General features: G+C 63.6%; 1 protein-coding gene across 3 annotated transcripts in view; it reads right to left on the bottom strand.

The window, feature by feature from the left end:
• PRR5 (proline rich 5) overlaps positions 1-15483 on the bottom strand; it is a 45306-nt gene that overhangs the window by 16017 nt on the left and 13806 nt on the right. The window contains exons 2-3 of one of the 3 annotated variants that reach the window (XM_043562871.1): positions 11038-11157; positions 2180-2260 (exon numbers count right to left, since the gene is read on the bottom strand). In XM_043562871.1, coding sequence (XP_043418806.1) covers positions 2180-2260; positions 11038-11147 — 191 coding nt within the window. In that variant the 5' untranslated portion in view covers positions 11148-11157. Of the gene's footprint in view, positions 1-2179; positions 2261-11037; positions 11448-15483 lie in introns of those variants that run through there. The other 2 variants (XM_043562870.1, XM_043562873.1) reach the window with 2 other exon arrangements.

The raw sequence follows: 15483 nt of genomic DNA, 5'->3' as shown, positions 1-15483 counted from the left end.
TCAGTCGGGTGAGCGGCCGACTTTGGCTCAGGGCGTGATCTCACGGTTCGTGGGTTCGAGCCCCGCGTCGGGCTCTGTGCTGACGGCTCGGAGCCTGGAGCCTGCTTCCGATTCTGTGTCTCCCTCTCTCTCTGACCCTCCCCCGCTCACGCTCTGTCTCTCACTGTCTCAGATATAAATAAACATTAAAATAAAAATAAATAGGGGTGCCTGGGTGGCTCAGTCGGTTGAGCATCCGACTTCGGCTCAGGGCACGATCTCGCGGTCCGTGGGTTCGAGCCCCGCATCGGGCTCTGTGCTGACGGCTTGCAGCCTGGAGCCTGCTTCGGATTCTGTGTCTCCCTCTCTCTCTGACCCTCCCCTGCTCACGCTCTGTCTCTCTCTGTCTCAAAAATAAAAACGTTAAAAAAAAAAGTGAATGACATGTCAAAAAAAAAATGCATATATACATACATATGTAATAAACAGGGAAGAAAGGGTCACGGCCAGACATCAGAGTCTTGTTACTATTCACCGTCTCTGGACTTGGCCATGCCTGGGCACAGCCGGGGAATGCCCGCGCCCCCTGCCCCCCTCGACCCCAATCTCACTCCCGGCCACGAGAACCGAGGCGGACGTTCAGGTGACGGTACGATCAATGGTTCCCGTCACAGGGCCCTCTCGTGAGATCAAAGCTAACGACCGGCGACGGGTATCACGCATAATTAAATTCACTTGACTTAATGTGGCCACGTGATGGAGAAAGGGAAGAGATGGGAGGCGGGGCGGGCGGGGGGCAGGCCCGAGGGACCCACAGGCCCTGGGGTCAGGGACCTGAGTCTCCGCTCCACCGACCAGCCCCGTGAGCATGAGCAACCTGCGATCTCTGTGCCTCAGTTTCCTCATCTGGAAAATGCAGACGAGAAGGTGCCCACCCCTCAGGGCTGCCTCAGTAAGGGTTCTGGGGCTGGAGAGGGGAGCCTAGGGCCCCGGGGGGCTTGTCTGTTCCCCCCACCTCCCTCGAGAGGCCGCCTGCTCTGGGACGGCCCCCAAGGGCCAGGCTCAGGGACGCACGCTCTGGAGGTACAGTCCCTGCGGGGAGGCGGAGGCAACAGAGAGCCAGATAATCGTGACCACTGTCTAGGCCACTGGGGGGGGGCAAGGACGTGCCGGGGGGCCTCGCTGGCTGGCTTGTTCCTGGATTTAGAAATATCTCCCCTTGCTTTGTTGTTTAGACATCCAGCAGATTCCTCAGGCTTCCTACGAACTCCTGTTTCCTTAAGGGGGGGGGGCGTGGTGAGGAACATGGGCTCCTGGGGCCCCACCCGTAGCAGACAGATGAGCCCCTGGCCGGGTCACATGGAGGGGGCCCGGGAGAGGCAACAAGCCCCTACTCTGTGACTTCGGCTGCTCCTTCCCCTCCCTGGGCCTCACTTTCTCTCTCTGTAAGGGTCCCCTCAGCCCTGCCACTCCGCTGGGGTGCTCTGTACGCGAACGATCCCTGTCCCTATTGTCCCTCATTCCCACCTTGGGCCGATGAAGGCCTGGGCTGCCTATTCTTCCCAGACGCTGGCACGGGGACAGGGCGGGAAGGGAAGGGCACAGCGGTAGGAAATGCCTCCCTGAGCAGCTGTGTGACCCTGGGCAAGTCTCTTGACCTCTCTGAGCTTCGGCCTCCTCCATCACAAAGCAGGACGCACGCGGCTGGCCTTGCGGATCCCCCGCAAGTGACGATGGTGTCCGGCCCACAGCGGCAGCTCTGAGCGGCTGGTCTGTCTCGGGCTCCCTCACCAGTGCTCGCTGGTTGGCCATTCACAGGAAATGAGGGGCGTTCGGCCGGGTAACTGCCTTTCCGGGAACGACACTCCCGTCATTAGACAGGTGGGTCCTTCCTCTTTAACAGGATAATATCCTTCGTGATGTTCAGAACCAGCGGGGAATGTGGGCGTTCTCTTGAGCCACTGTCCAAGTCCCCCCCTGCTTCCCCCGAAGAGAAAGTCCTCAGGACGGGTGGGGGTGAAGGTCCAGCGGGCTCAAACGCCACACGACCAGGGCCCGTAGTCAAGGTGCACACGGTGGCCCAGGGGTCACTGCCCACCGTGGCTTTAAGGGTGGCGTCTCAGGTGTGGCTGGGGGACCAGGGTGTGGCTGCGGCCTCCCTGCCGCTCACAGGCCCAGGACGGGACACGGGGCCACTCACCGGACGCCTTCGTTGAGGCTGAAAAGCTCCTGGTCGGGCAGCCCCTTGCGCTGGAAGACAGCAATGACCCCGTTGTGGATGCTGCAGGTGGGAGAAAGAGGTGTCATCGGGGCCCCGAGACCCCCTGCCCGCCTTCCCAGGCCTCCCTTCTGCCTTGCCTCTTCCCGGCAGCCCACCCTGCTCTGCTCCCGGGACAGAAAAGGGCCCGGTCGGAAGCAGGTGCTGGCTTTTACAAGGCTGTCCTCCTGGGACCCTGTCCACACCACAGCCTCAGTTCCCATCTCACTCCTGGGGTCGAGCCCTAGCCCCCGCCTCCCCAGAGCCCTGGGCCTGAGTCACCAAGGCACCTCGCAGTCACCTCCCCAGGATGTCTCGTGTAGCCTGCCCACACTCTGCTCCCCTTCCTGTGTTCTCGAGCCCTCTATTCCCGGGCACACCCTCTGATCACCAGTCCCACCCTCTGATGCGTCCAAGCCTGGCGCTCACTGTGGGTTTCCCGGTGCCCCCTCCCGGCTCTTGGCATCCCGGAGCACTGGACGCTCACGTTATCTGTCCCGCTGGGGATGGGGAAGCTGCCTCCGGCCCCAGGGCCTTTGTACACGCCCTTTCTGCTGGCTGCTTCTTCCCCACTTCACATTTACCTCCTTTAGATCACGTGTTGTTGCCAGTTTTCACGGCACTTGTCCGTGTGTAACCACACGTTTATGTGTGACTTGATTAACTTGTTGCCACCATTATCTACAAAGCCCTAGAGCCCAGGGTCCTGCGTTGTTTGTGACTCGCCTCTAAATACCCAGCACCCGGCTCGAAGGAGAAGCTGGTAAACATCTGGTGAAAATTTATCCTTGACTATCCCTCGTCCTCCAAAGCCAATCTATCCTGAAGTCTGATCCCTTTCTATCGCCTGGATCTCCGCAGCACCCCTCCCCTCCCTTCAAGCCAGGGCCTCTCCCTGCGTGCCTGGACCTATTACACCGGCCCTGCCTCCCTACTGCCTCAAGTCAGGGAGTCACCTCCCTGACCAGGGTCTTGTGAGGCCTCCACTGTCCTCAAGATACAGCCCAAGGCCTGGACATGGCATTCAAGGCTCGTCAGGAATGCCCCCTCCCTGCATTCCGGGGCATCCTACACTCAAGTCTCAGAGTTCTGGACCTGCCAGAGGCTGCCACACCTCTGGGTCTCTGCACCCACTGCCCTTTCTCCTGGAAGGCCCTTCGCTCCCCTGCCTATGAGGCAAGCAACCATTCCTATTAAAGACCCAGCTCAGAAGCCACTGCCTCCAAGAAGCCCTCCCGACCTCCCGCCTTTCCCACGAAGACTCCCGTTCTGCAACCTTCCCGATTCACTTTCCTGTTAGCACTGCCCCCCCGCCCCCTCCACGGAACCGGGTGTGGGTGGCTCCACCCCCCTCCACCTAGGACCCAGTCACTGTCATAAAGCTCACAGAACTGCTGCTGTGGTTCTCAGGGCAGAGAGGACGGCTGGACCCACGCTGCCACTCCCATCACGGATCGGGCAGCAGCCACAAAGCTCCCGATGCCTGTCTGTCTTCATTAGCTCTACCTGTCCTGGGAATGTGGACTGGCCCCCCACATCCCAGATGGGGAGACAGAGGCTCATAGAGGCCAAGTCCCCTGCGGGCGGGCACAGAGCTCCCCACCCGATAAGCTGCTCCCTCTCTCCATGCAGCCTCCCCACAAAGAGCCGGGTCTGGGCAGGGCTGGGGCGCGAAGGGGCCGTGCCCACCAGGAGTTACCAGCTTCTCAGCAAGTGCTCGCAGAGACGGGGAGGGACACCAGTCACATGACCTGGGATGCCCAACTACCCCAGGCTTGGCGTCGGAATGCCACGTACTCGTGTGTCTGAGACACGTGTCCTCCAACTTCTGTTTCCCGTCTCTGAAAGGGGGTCACGAGTGTGCCTGCCCCCCACCCCCTGGGCTGCCGTGAGGAAGAAATGCCTGGCCAGAGCCTCAGGGCGTGGGTGGGGCCCGGACCACGCTCGCCTCTGTTAGAAGTCCCCGCTGGCCCCGGCCCTGCCACTGTGTCACCGTAAGGCTGCTCCCCATCTACAACCCAAAGAGATAAAAGCCCGTCAGGAAGCCAGTGGTCCTCCAGCAGCCACGCTGAAGTCCCTACAGCTGCAAGTTCACTTCTGGCCCTGTGGGGGCTGCTGGGGGGCCGGGCCGCCCTCAGGCAGAGGTGACCAAGAACGGAGGCCCCAAGGTGGGAGGAAGCCGGTGCAGGCCGAGCCCTGGGCGGCTCATCGCACAGGCCTGCTCCTGGAGGCCTGCCCGTGGCCCTCCTCCTCTTCCGGTCAGCCTTCCGGAGGGACCCCAGCCCAGGGGTGACCCTACACCTGTGTCACATGCATCACCCCCTCCTGCCTCAGGGCCTTTGTCCTTGCCGTCCCGCCCACCCGCCCCCGCAGACCTCACCCCCTCCCCTGGCCCCCGAGTCAGGTCCTTCCTTCCTTCCTTCCTCACCCCGCGTTGGAGAAAAAGTTGACCTCGGCCTTCTTTGAGGAGAGGGGAGGTCTTTTGCTTTACTATGTAGCCCTGGTCCCCGACCCCCAGGCCCGCGCTGGGGCTGCACGGGGAGCCCTGGCCAGCGAGGACCTGTCAGCGAGGGAGTTTATCACCTCCCTTGACTCTCCCAAGGCCTGTATCTGAGCAGCACCCCGCCCAGCCCAGGGGTCGCCCTCGAGCTCTCCCACCCCTCCCCCATCCCGCGAACCCGGGCCACCAGGCCCCCCCCCCCCCCCCCCCCCCGGCTTCCCCATCCACACAGTGGATTCCTAACTGCGATCTGCCCTGCCCGTGGGATTCTTCAGCAGGGACTCCGGGGAGGGGCGTGTCCCCCGCACCCACCACAGCTCAGCATCTGCTCTGTGGTTTCTCTCCATCTCTGCCTTCTATGACCACCGCACGGGGTGAGCTGTCACACCCGGGCTACGGAAGGAAACACCGAGGCTCCGACACGCAGCGCGGCACTGGGTGCCTGGGAAACCGCCTCCCGCCCGGCCCCTGCCCACATGGGGACGCACACAGGCAGCGCCCTGCTCCCTCCAGCTGTGGCCTGGGATCCCATTCCTTTGCGCACTCCAAGTCGGGCAAACCAAAAGTCTTGCTGTGGGCCACTCGGGGAGGGGAAGGGTGGGGGGGGCGAGAGGGCCTCACGTGACTTACCGTCTCCCCCAAAATAGAAGTGAAACCCCAGCCACCCCGGTCTGGGGCCTCCGGCCCAGGGGTGGGCCGGCCCAGCCTCGGGCCCTGGCAAACGGTCCCAAGGAAACCACAGGTGGCCTCCGAGGGCACTTTCGGGGGAGGCCTGAGTGGAGCTGACCCATGGCCTCCCCTCAGCCAGGCAGTCCCTCACGGAGCGTGTCCCCCTCCCCAGTGCACGAGGACAGGAGGGCAGGGCCAAGTCCCGGCATCTCTTGCCTGGGCACTGGGTGTGTACGGGGTGAAGGGGAGAAGGCGCGAGACCCCCCGGTGAGGCTTCGGGGCGTCCTGGGCAGTGCTGAGACCTGCTGTCACCAGGGCTGGCCTGGACCACACGGCCCAGGAAGAGGGCGGGGCACAGCCAAGCCGGGAGGCGAAAGGCTGGCTGTAGGGCTCCCGGGGGCACTTGCCCGGGGCCACCCTGGCTTGGGCTGGCGCCCGCGTGGGGCTGCAGGCTGAAGGGGCCCCGGTGGCTGGTTCTCTGGCCCGCCATCACCTTTCTTAGTGCGGCCCACCTGCCCATACGGGAAGCCCCAGCAGAGAGTGAGTGGATCTGGACCCACCTAAAGCCAGGCTTCTGGTCGGTCAGGCCGATGCACCTCCCTGGTGCCCTGGAGGCCGAGCCCTGTCCTTCTCCGGCGCCTACCCCGATTTGGACACCGGAGACCTCAGAGGACACAGAGAGGAGGGCAGGTGCCCCCAGAAGGCCACCCCAGACCCTGAGCGGGGTGGCCACCTCCTTGGGCCCCTCCCAATGGTGTCCAGGCCTGGTGAGTCTCACGGGCTCCGTGGGAAGGGATGGCCGAGTAAGTGATGAAGGGCAGGTGAGCTGGGCTCCACTGGGTCCCCATGGGGGCCCCGGGCTCCTCCTGCCAGCCCCCCGACAGCTGGGCTCTGGTCCTCCCTCTGCCCCGTCCCTCCAAGGGCAACCAGATGGAGCCCCGATGTCCTCGTCAGTACCCTGGGAGTCACGCCCAGCCCGGCCTCCTGGCTGTTCTAGCCGCTCTAGGCGCAGTGCCCACGGCCTCCTCCGCACGTCCAGGTGAAAGGCAAAGGAGGCAGGTGACTTGGAATCCAACCCTGCCCCCAGGCCAGGCCCCGAGCGGACCCTCTGGAAAACGGGGGTGATGGTGCCCCTTCCAGCCCTGTGCCAGCTTCCTCTGCCCCTCAGCAAACAGGTGTCGCTCACATCCCAGTTTCAGTCCACCGGGCTGATTCACATGCTGCTCTCCCCGCCCCACCCCCCCCCAGCCCTAACAGGGTTCCTGGCTGAGCAGGAGGGACCCAAGGCCACCTCTGCTCCTCCCTGGGCACCCGGCAAGGGCCCTGACCCACTGGTCCTGACCACAGAGGGGACAGTGGAGTGCCCACGTCCTCGAACACCTGCCTGGACTTCACACCGCCCTTGGCAGTGGCGAGGCGGGTGCGGGATGCCGTGCTGGGGAGGGCTGCAGCCGGCCGGAGCCCGGGCTGGTGGGTGGGAGAAGTGACGACCCAGAGCACGTGGCGGGGGTGGGGGTGGGGGTGTATGAGCGTCACGCATGCCACAAACACAGTGGCTCACAACAACCCAAATGTGTGCTCTTAGGTTTTTGAAGGCCAGGAGTCCTAAATCAGTTTCACGGGGCTGAAATCAAGGTGTTGGCGTGACTGGCTCCGGGGAGAGTCTGTCTCCGGGCCCTGCCCAGTTTCTAGAGGCGCCCACGCTCCTCGGCCCGGCCTCCTTTCTCCGTCCTCACAGCCGGCCGCGTGGCGCCTTCGGTCTCTCTGATTCCACCCCGCCACCTCCTTCCCTGACGCCCCGCCCCCCCGTGCCTCCCTCTTGCGAAGACCCTCGAGACGACACCGGACCCCCATCTCGAGATCCTTAACTCGGTCACACCTGCGAAGTTCCTTCTGTAAGCTACCACAGGCACAGGTTCTGGGGGCCAGGGTGTTGACATGTTTGTTTGGGGGGGCCATTGCTTTGCTGACCATACCCAGGCTGCCTTGGGGTGGGTGGGAGGCTCAGGACCCAGAGCGAATAGGCAGGGGCCGGGTAGGGGAGCCAAGCACAGGCCCCCAGCAGCCTCCGGCCCCCACTCCCAACCAACTGATCACCCTGGAGCCTTCAGCCAGCCTCCCGTGGCCCCTCAGAGACCCCCTGAGGTGTCGGCAGAAACGCAGACTTCGGAGTCGGCCCCAGGTTGGATCCCCGCTTCTGCCCCGACACGCCGTCACCCACCTTTCTTGGTCCCTGGGCAGTGACCTCAAGCCACCCCTGGGGCAGGCCCCCCCGCCCCCGCCAAGCCCCCCCCCGGATCTTGAGCAAGTACCACCCCCCCCGCCTCAGTTTCCCTATCTGTAAGCTGAAGACAATTATCCCAGCCTTGGAGGGAGATGATGGGGAGTGACTATCACACGCAGGCAGTGTGCCTGGCACCACAGGGGCACACGCTCTGCCCTGCTTGGGGCCTCCCCTCCCACACTGAGCAGGTGGGGTGGGCACTGGGCGCTCTAGACCTCAAGCATTCGGGAAGATCCAGGCCTGGCAAGGAATAGCGAACTCCTTGACGGATTACACCCTTTGGCCCAAATGCATGCACAGGGGACCTGTGCTGGGGAGGCCTTTAGGACCAAGGTTTGGGGAGCTCCCTCTCGCCCCTCGGCTGGCCCCTCAGCTCAAGGGCATGACCTTCATGGAGCTAGAGATCCCACGCCTGCATGGGGTCCAGAGGCAGTGAGGAGCTAACTGGGGCTGGCCAGAGGAACGCGTGGACAGAGCGGGACACGGCCTGCCATGTCCCGGCCCTCGAGGAAGCGGGGGGGGGGGGGGGGGGGGGGAGGGGGACTCCAGGTGGGGGCGGCAGGTAAGCCCTCCGAGGCCCCCACCCTGACCGTGCTGTACACATGCACCTGCCTGCAGCCCCGCACTCGGCTTGGCTCGAAGGACAAACCCGCCCGTAAGGAAGCAGGTGCTCAGAAAACACCTTGGATGGTTCCAGGCCGGCCACCGCCCACCCTTCACTCAAACCTCCCCTGCACCGCTATGGCATCAACGTTCCAGACGCAAGAATGAAATGCAGCTGGCCAGCTGTGCAGTCAGCACGTACCGTCGTCCCCCCCCCCCCCCCGCCGGTTATCTTCTCCCCGGCACTAAACATGACCTGCGGTGACCTCAGTCCTTTACTTGCGTCCCTGTTTCCTTCCTAACTCCCTCCACCTCGTCCAAGCTCAGGACGCTGCTGTTTCTCTGCTGACTCTACGCCCCCGCGAGCAGCTCAGGGCCAGGGAGCGAGCGAACGAATGGATGGTTAAATGAACGCGTGGATTCCGCTCTCATGAGAGCGAGCTTTGTATTTTCGCCCCGTGTCAAGATGAGGAAGGGGCCGCAGGAAATTCAGGGGACGTGCCCAGGGCCCCTGCAGTGGGTTGAACAGCATCCCCTAGAAATCCAAGTCTCCTGGAAACAGGGTCTTCGCAGATTCGTTAAGGATCTTGAGAAACCATCATCCCGGGTTAGGGGTGGCCCTACAACCAATGACGGGTGTGCTTATACGAGAAAGGAGGGGGAGGATCCGGCCACAGAGACCCAGGAGAGACCACATGGAGGGGGAGGCAGACGGCCACAAGCCAAGAAACCACCGGGAGCTGGAAGAGGCACGATACTCCCCTAGAGTCTCTGGAGGGGGCATGGTCCTAACGCCGCCTTCCTTTTGGACTTCTGCCTCTGGAACCCCGGGAGACCACGTCTCTGTTGATCTCAGCCACCCAGCTGCCGGCAATGTGTTTCAGCAGCCCCGTGAGACTAGCACGGTCGCACAGATAAAAGGGGGCGCACCCTGGGCTCCAAATGAAGAATCCACAGCTCAGCGAGGCAGGCCCCGGAGACTGACAGAGCTGTCTTGCGTGAGGCCGTGGTCCCGAGGGCTCTGCAGGGAGCAGCGAGGGGCGGGCAGGCAGGCAGAGACCAGAGGGGACCCCCGCTCTCCACCGCTCCTGCTCAGGGACCCGGCAGAGGAAGGTGCTTTCGCCTGCCCTTGGCTCAGTCTCCCCTCCGCCTGGGGAGGAGAGAGCAGGGGCTCCGGTTCTGCCGTGTCCTACATGGGTGACCGTGACATGGACAGGCCGCTCACAAAGCTGCTGGTTGGTGAGTGCTCAGGAACCAGCAGGCTCCTGAGCACCCCCCCGCCCCCCAACCTCTCCTTACAAACCCACCCCAACATGTGCCTGGGCTTGAGTCATGAATTACAGAGTACCTACTATGTGCTGAGCACTGTGTAGAGGGTTTTAATACGTGTCTTTGCACTTAATCCCTACAACAGCCCTGTGAGGTGGACACCATTACTAGCCCATTTGATGGATACGGAAACCAAGGACCAGAGAGGGTAAGTGACTTGCTCAAGGCCACACAGCAGGGAAGAGGCGGAGCTGGGAACTGAACTAAGTCTGTCTGGCTCCTCCCTCTAAACCGAAGCGGAGGAAAGAGGCGGACAGCTGCGTCTCTCTCCCTAACTCTGAGAGAGAAGAAAACAACTCATCACATAGCGAAGTCATTGCGTCAGTGAGGTTCCCCAATGAGCCTGTTTCTTTCGCAGTCCCCCCACCAGCCCCGTAGCGAGGAATGCACAGGCACATGCCCGCTGACAGCTAGGGAAACTGAGGCAAACGGGGCTCCAGGCAGTTTGCAACTTGGTAGGGGACAGAAGACAAGCACGTGGACAACGGTGTCCTACCCAGTGCACAGACAAGGCTCTTAGGCTGGCGGCCCTGTGCCCACTAAGGTGTTCAAGAAGTTCCGGATCAACAGAATGAACGTGTGTCCACACTGAGGGCCGGGGTCCTGGGGGCCAAGACCACAGCCCGCGGGTGCCTCTGGCCACACTTCCCTGCCGGCATCCACGGCCCCCCCCCTTCCCCTCCCCTCCCCTCCCTTTTCCTTTCCGTGGAAACGTCTACTTTGAAAGGGGCTCAGGAGCAGACACGCTGGGGAATCCCACTAAATAAACCATCTCTTTTCCGGATCCCAGCCCTGCTCTTCAAACAAAGCTTGGGGGTGGGGGTACTTCCCACGCCCCTGCTCGTCTGGGAACGGCCCCCGGGGAGGGGGAGGGTCGTCTGAGGAATGCCTGGCAGCTGCTGCCTCCCTGCAGACAGCTGGGAGGACCAGGGGCCGCTCGGGGGAAACTGCCCGCCCACCCCCCTCCGACCAAAGGGACCTTTACTCCGGGACAGGAAGCGCGGCGGCCACCCACCCACGGCGCCCTTGAGGCTCATTTGCTCATCCGAGAAATGGGAAAAATACTTCCTGCTCTATTTACCTCTCGGATTGCCATGAGCCACGGAGCGGCGACGTGGGAAGACCCCGGGCGGGAGAGGCAAGCACGCGGGCGCCAGGCCCACCCGGTCGCCCACCAGCTGGGCGCTTCGGGACGAGCCCCGAGGTCGCGGTCTGGTCCCTCCGTTCTAGATACACGTTGCACTAAACTTCCCTCCCGGCCCGCACAACTCCGGCGGAGCAAGTTCTCGGCGAGCTGTTAAGCGCCGCGGTGCTGAAGGCGCCGTTCCTCGCCCGCGGGCCGGATCGAGGGCTCCCCCTCCCCCCGGGGCTCGGGGCCCCGGGCCCGGCGGGCGGCCCGGGAGGGCGCGGCCTTACCTGTTCCAGGTGGCGTTGGCGCAGGCCCGGCGCTGCTGCGTGCCCCGCTCGTCCGCGGCGGCGGCGGCCGGCTCTCTCTTGCCCAGGTCACTGAGGCTGGGCGAACTCATGAACTTCAACCTGCGGAGAGTCCTCATGGTGACCCCGGCGGCCCGCTCCGCGCCCACGCGCGCCCGGCGCCGCGCCCTGCGCCACGCCGCGCCGCGGGCCCCGGCCGGCACTGCGCCCTCTACGAGGAAACTTGGGCGAGAGCAGGAAGCTGAGCGGCCCTCGGGGCTCCCGCCCCGGTCCCGCGCCTCCGCCCCGGGCCCCGCGCCGGCCGGCCCGCCGGGTTAATCATTGCTGGGAGCGGCCGCAGCGTGGAGCGCCAGGAGCGCGGCCGGCAGCGCGGACCCGGCGCAAACGGAGGGCGGGGGCGGGGCCGGGGGCGGGGCCGCGCCGGAGGGGGCGGGGTTCGGGGCGGGGCGGAGCAGGGCAGGGGGCGGGGACGAGGCGGTGCCTCAGGCGAGGGGGCGTGTGCAGAGGCGGGGCCGGGAGGGGCGTGGCCACGTAGCGGGGACGGGGCCCCGCGCCTCGGTGGCCGCAGCCTCCCCGACGCCCCCTTTGCGTGCCCTTCCGGGTCGTGCTTGGACCCCTCGTCTTCCGAGGGCCGCGTGTGCTCACAGGAAACCAACACCCATGGGACGCACGACCCAACCCCAAGCGTCGGCCCTGAGCCGGCCACTGCGGCCACACACGCACGCGCACACACACACACACACACACACACACACACACCGCTCCGACCAGACCCCCTTTGCCAATGCCTCGCCCAAAGTCACCACCGCCCTGCCATCCCTCCCCACAAAGGCTGTGCCCACACACATCCCTCAAGACCCTGCCACGTGGACACAGACTCCTCCCAGATTCTCACGAACACCTGGCGGAGATTTTCAGCCCCCTCGGGCTCCATGGCCAGGACCCCACCCCACCGGGCCTGACTACCCTAATCGCCCTCTGACCTGGCGGGGTTGCCAGGTTGGGGGCTGGGGGAGTCAGGAGTGGCCTCTCCAGGACACCGGCAACGCTGTTGCTCCCCCGCCCCGTGGGTATCTGGGGTGGTGAAAACAAGTGGGTCCCCTAAGCCTCTAAGGCTGGGGAGAGGGACCCCAGCGAAGGGAGGGCACCGCCTCCGTGCTCCCCATGCTTTAGACAGCACTTTTCGATGCTTGGTCTCAGGCCGGTCGCCCTCTGTGAGGCAGGAATTCTCGGTCTAGTTTTAATTTGTTTGAGTATAGTTGATGCAGAAGTAGCAATGCTTCGCCCCGTTTCCCAGTTGAGGAGACGAGGCCCCAGGGGGTGAAATAACCTGCCCGACGTCATACAGTCAGCAAACGGCGAAGCTGGGCCAGGCCGGGTCTCCTAAGCACGCGGCACCGGCATGCGCCCCCCCTACGTCCCCCCGCACCCCCAATCAAACAGGGCACCACCGCGTCGCTGCCCTCATCCCACATCCTGGGCCTTTCCTGGGGCCGTGCCTGTGCTGAGCAAGTTCTGGTGATACCACAACCCCTGCCCCATGTCTTTCCATAAGCGCTTCCTTTGTAAATCAGTGGGGAGAAAGGGGGGCTGATCCTCAGAGGGGCTCAGCAGGTGAGGGATGCTCAGAGCCCCCCCACCATGTTGTACAGAAGAGGGAACTGAGGCCCAGAGGCCACTGTGTCCCTTATGCCCGGTGTGCACATCTGCTGCTTCCCCTCGATGGCAGAACCCAGGCATCTTCCCCCTGTGCCCCCTGCGCCCCCTGAGAAAGGGGGTCCTTCCATCCCATGGATGGGGGCCAGCCAATTCAGTCTGATGCAGTGTAGGGACAGGAATCAGCCTGCAGGAGGCAGTGACAGGGCCTGGCTCAGCCCCCAAAGCTGGGGCTCTTTCTGCCAAATGACCCAGATGACCCAGGCCGGATGGTGTGCCAAGGTCAGGCCAAGCAGTGGTTTCAAGGGCCAAGAAAGCCCCGTGTGAAGTGTGGGAGAACCTCGCAAGGGTACATTGCCCAGTTAAAATCAGTCGGCCTTTCCTGAGTACCTGCTATTTGCCAGACATTACCCTCATCCTAGGGAGGCAGAGTCATGACCGACAGACTCCCTGGCCCTGAGCTCAAGATCCATGCAGTGGAGACTGGAGACCGTGGACCCCTGCAGTGCTCACCACCCCAGGCTGAGACCTGAATGACCTGGTGAGAAGTGACAGGCCAGGAGGGACTGAGCTTGCCCCTTCCTCCCCTGTACCCAGTCACATGGTCTCTCACCCCTTTAGAAACACCTGTGGACCCTGTAGGCTCCCTCAACCCCCTCCGCTACCTCCCCAGGCCAGGAAGCAGACTCGTCTTCCAGTGCCAGCCATCCCCCCCCCCCACTCCCTTCTCCAGCTGCCTTCACCCCGGGTTAGGCTCTGGGGTTGCCCTCCGGTCATTTGGTGACTTTTCCATCCTGTTGCCTGGAGCCAGGAGGGCAGGGACTGTAACACCTGGCTCAGCACTACATTCCCAAGCCCAGCGCACAGTAGGGATGCAGGATGTATTTGGTTGAATGGAGTAACTACCAGTGGAGAAGAACCCTGACTCGCGCTGGCAGGCTGAAGGTGGGAGGGAGGCGGGCCCTTCTGGATGAGAAATTAAAGGGGCAGTGGGTGACATATGGGTAAGGGCAGCGCGTGTGGGAGGCAGGAGGAGGGGAGAAGAGGAGGGGCCGGCCGGGAGGGGGTCTCGGGAGCGGCGGTGGAGAGCAGGGCTCTGGGAGAAGTGGCCAGCCAGAAACCCCGGGGATGGCCCTTGAAAGCCATCAGTAGTCCCACAGCCCGTGTTCAGGAATTAGCTGTGGCTGTACCAGCCCCCGACACGCTGCAGACCTTTGTAAAATCTGTCTACACCCAATAGCCGGGAGCAAGGGTGTGGTGACGAGTCAGGGGAAGGTGTGGCTGCCTTGGTGTCCTGGCAGGTGACTTACCCCCAGGATATGGGGGGTGGGGCTGGGGCTCCGAGGGGGAGCAGCCAGCCCCCAGGGCTGGGACCTGAGGCACAGGCCAGGAGCAGACGAGGCCATCACAACCCCCCCAGAGAGGGGGGTTGCTCGGTGGCCAAGAAACAAGTCAAGCCCCTGAGTGTGTTCTGTGCAGCCTGCGGTGTGGGCAAGAGAAACAAAAAACAAAACTGAATGCAGCCAAGGTTTCACAATGGAGAGATTGACATAGAAACCCTGATTTCTGGCTTCCTGGGAAGCATCAGATGACCAGGCCTCCTGGGCCTGAGGCCCCACGTGATAGCTCGCGCTGAGAGCTGGCCCCGCGGGCGGGCGAAGGGGTTCTGGGCGCCCACCAGGCCCTCTGCTCACTTATGGGGTCTTCTAGGCCTGAAAAGCGGTCGGGGACTGAGCCACTGTATTGCAGGGGTGGCCCTGGGCAGGGCCCATCAGTGGCGAGACGCAGGGAAGGGAAGAGTTCTCCATCAAAGAGATTGGGAGACTGGGGCCCCAATCACGCGTCCCCAGAGCTGCCAGAGTAACCTCGCTCTGGATCCATGCCAGGCCAGATGGCCCCAAACGCGCCCTCTCCTTCCCCGGGACCCGAGTTTCGTTCCACACTCCCACCTGCTAGTCGAGTGGGTATTGGGAGTTGGTACAAGGCACTGGTCACTAGGAGGGATCCCAGGACTTGGGAGGGAGCGGCCAGAACTGCGGGCCACCAGCCCTCCACCAAGTCCGGTGATTTCTAGGGCCTCAGTTTGCCCATCTGTAACATGGATGAGGATTAGGGGCCCTGTCCTCCGCCACTCCCTTTCCCCAAGCCTCCACTGGTGAGTTTGAGGGACAGGGGAAACCAGAACCCATAAAGCCCTTTAGAGGTCCCGTGCTCCCTGTGGACGTGGCCGGAGATGGTGACCCGGGTGTCTCTGATCCCTGAGGTATGACGGTGCTGAGGGGCTGGCCCAGAGGTTTTGTCATCACAGGCAAAGCACTGGGACCGGCAGTGACCTTCAGGACGGGCCTGGCACCTGCAGCCGGGCTCGTGGCATTGAAACTTTTCATGTTAGGATCTTTGGGGGCAGGGCCTGGGGCTTACTAATGAGCATCTGAGAGGACGCTCGTGTGCCCTGGGCTCTGCACACCCCTGAGCCTGGCTCAGCCGCTCATGCACAGATGGACAGTCTGACACCCAGAATGGACTGCGGGAAGTCAGTGCGGCTCTAGAAGCCAGGCCTCCAGACTTCGAGTCCACCAGGGAGAGTTCTGGAGGTCCGGGGCACCAGCCTGTTCCTGTACGCCAACCCGAAGTGGGGACTCAGCCCGTCCCGAAGGGGCCGGGTCGGAAGGGGGCCCAGGGATGGGCAGAGAAGCAGGGCACGGGGACCGTCACCGTGGCTGTACCACGGCGTCCAGGCTCATCCAGGCTGGAGAGTGGGGGTGGGGGGAG

Source organism: Prionailurus bengalensis, chromosome B4, assembly GCF_016509475.1.
Source record: "Prionailurus bengalensis isolate Pbe53 chromosome B4, Fcat_Pben_1.1_paternal_pri, whole genome shotgun sequence".
Lineage (NCBI taxonomy): Eukaryota > Metazoa > Chordata > Mammalia > Carnivora > Felidae > Prionailurus > Prionailurus bengalensis.
This window is presented reverse-complemented; position numbering and strand designations above follow the sequence as displayed.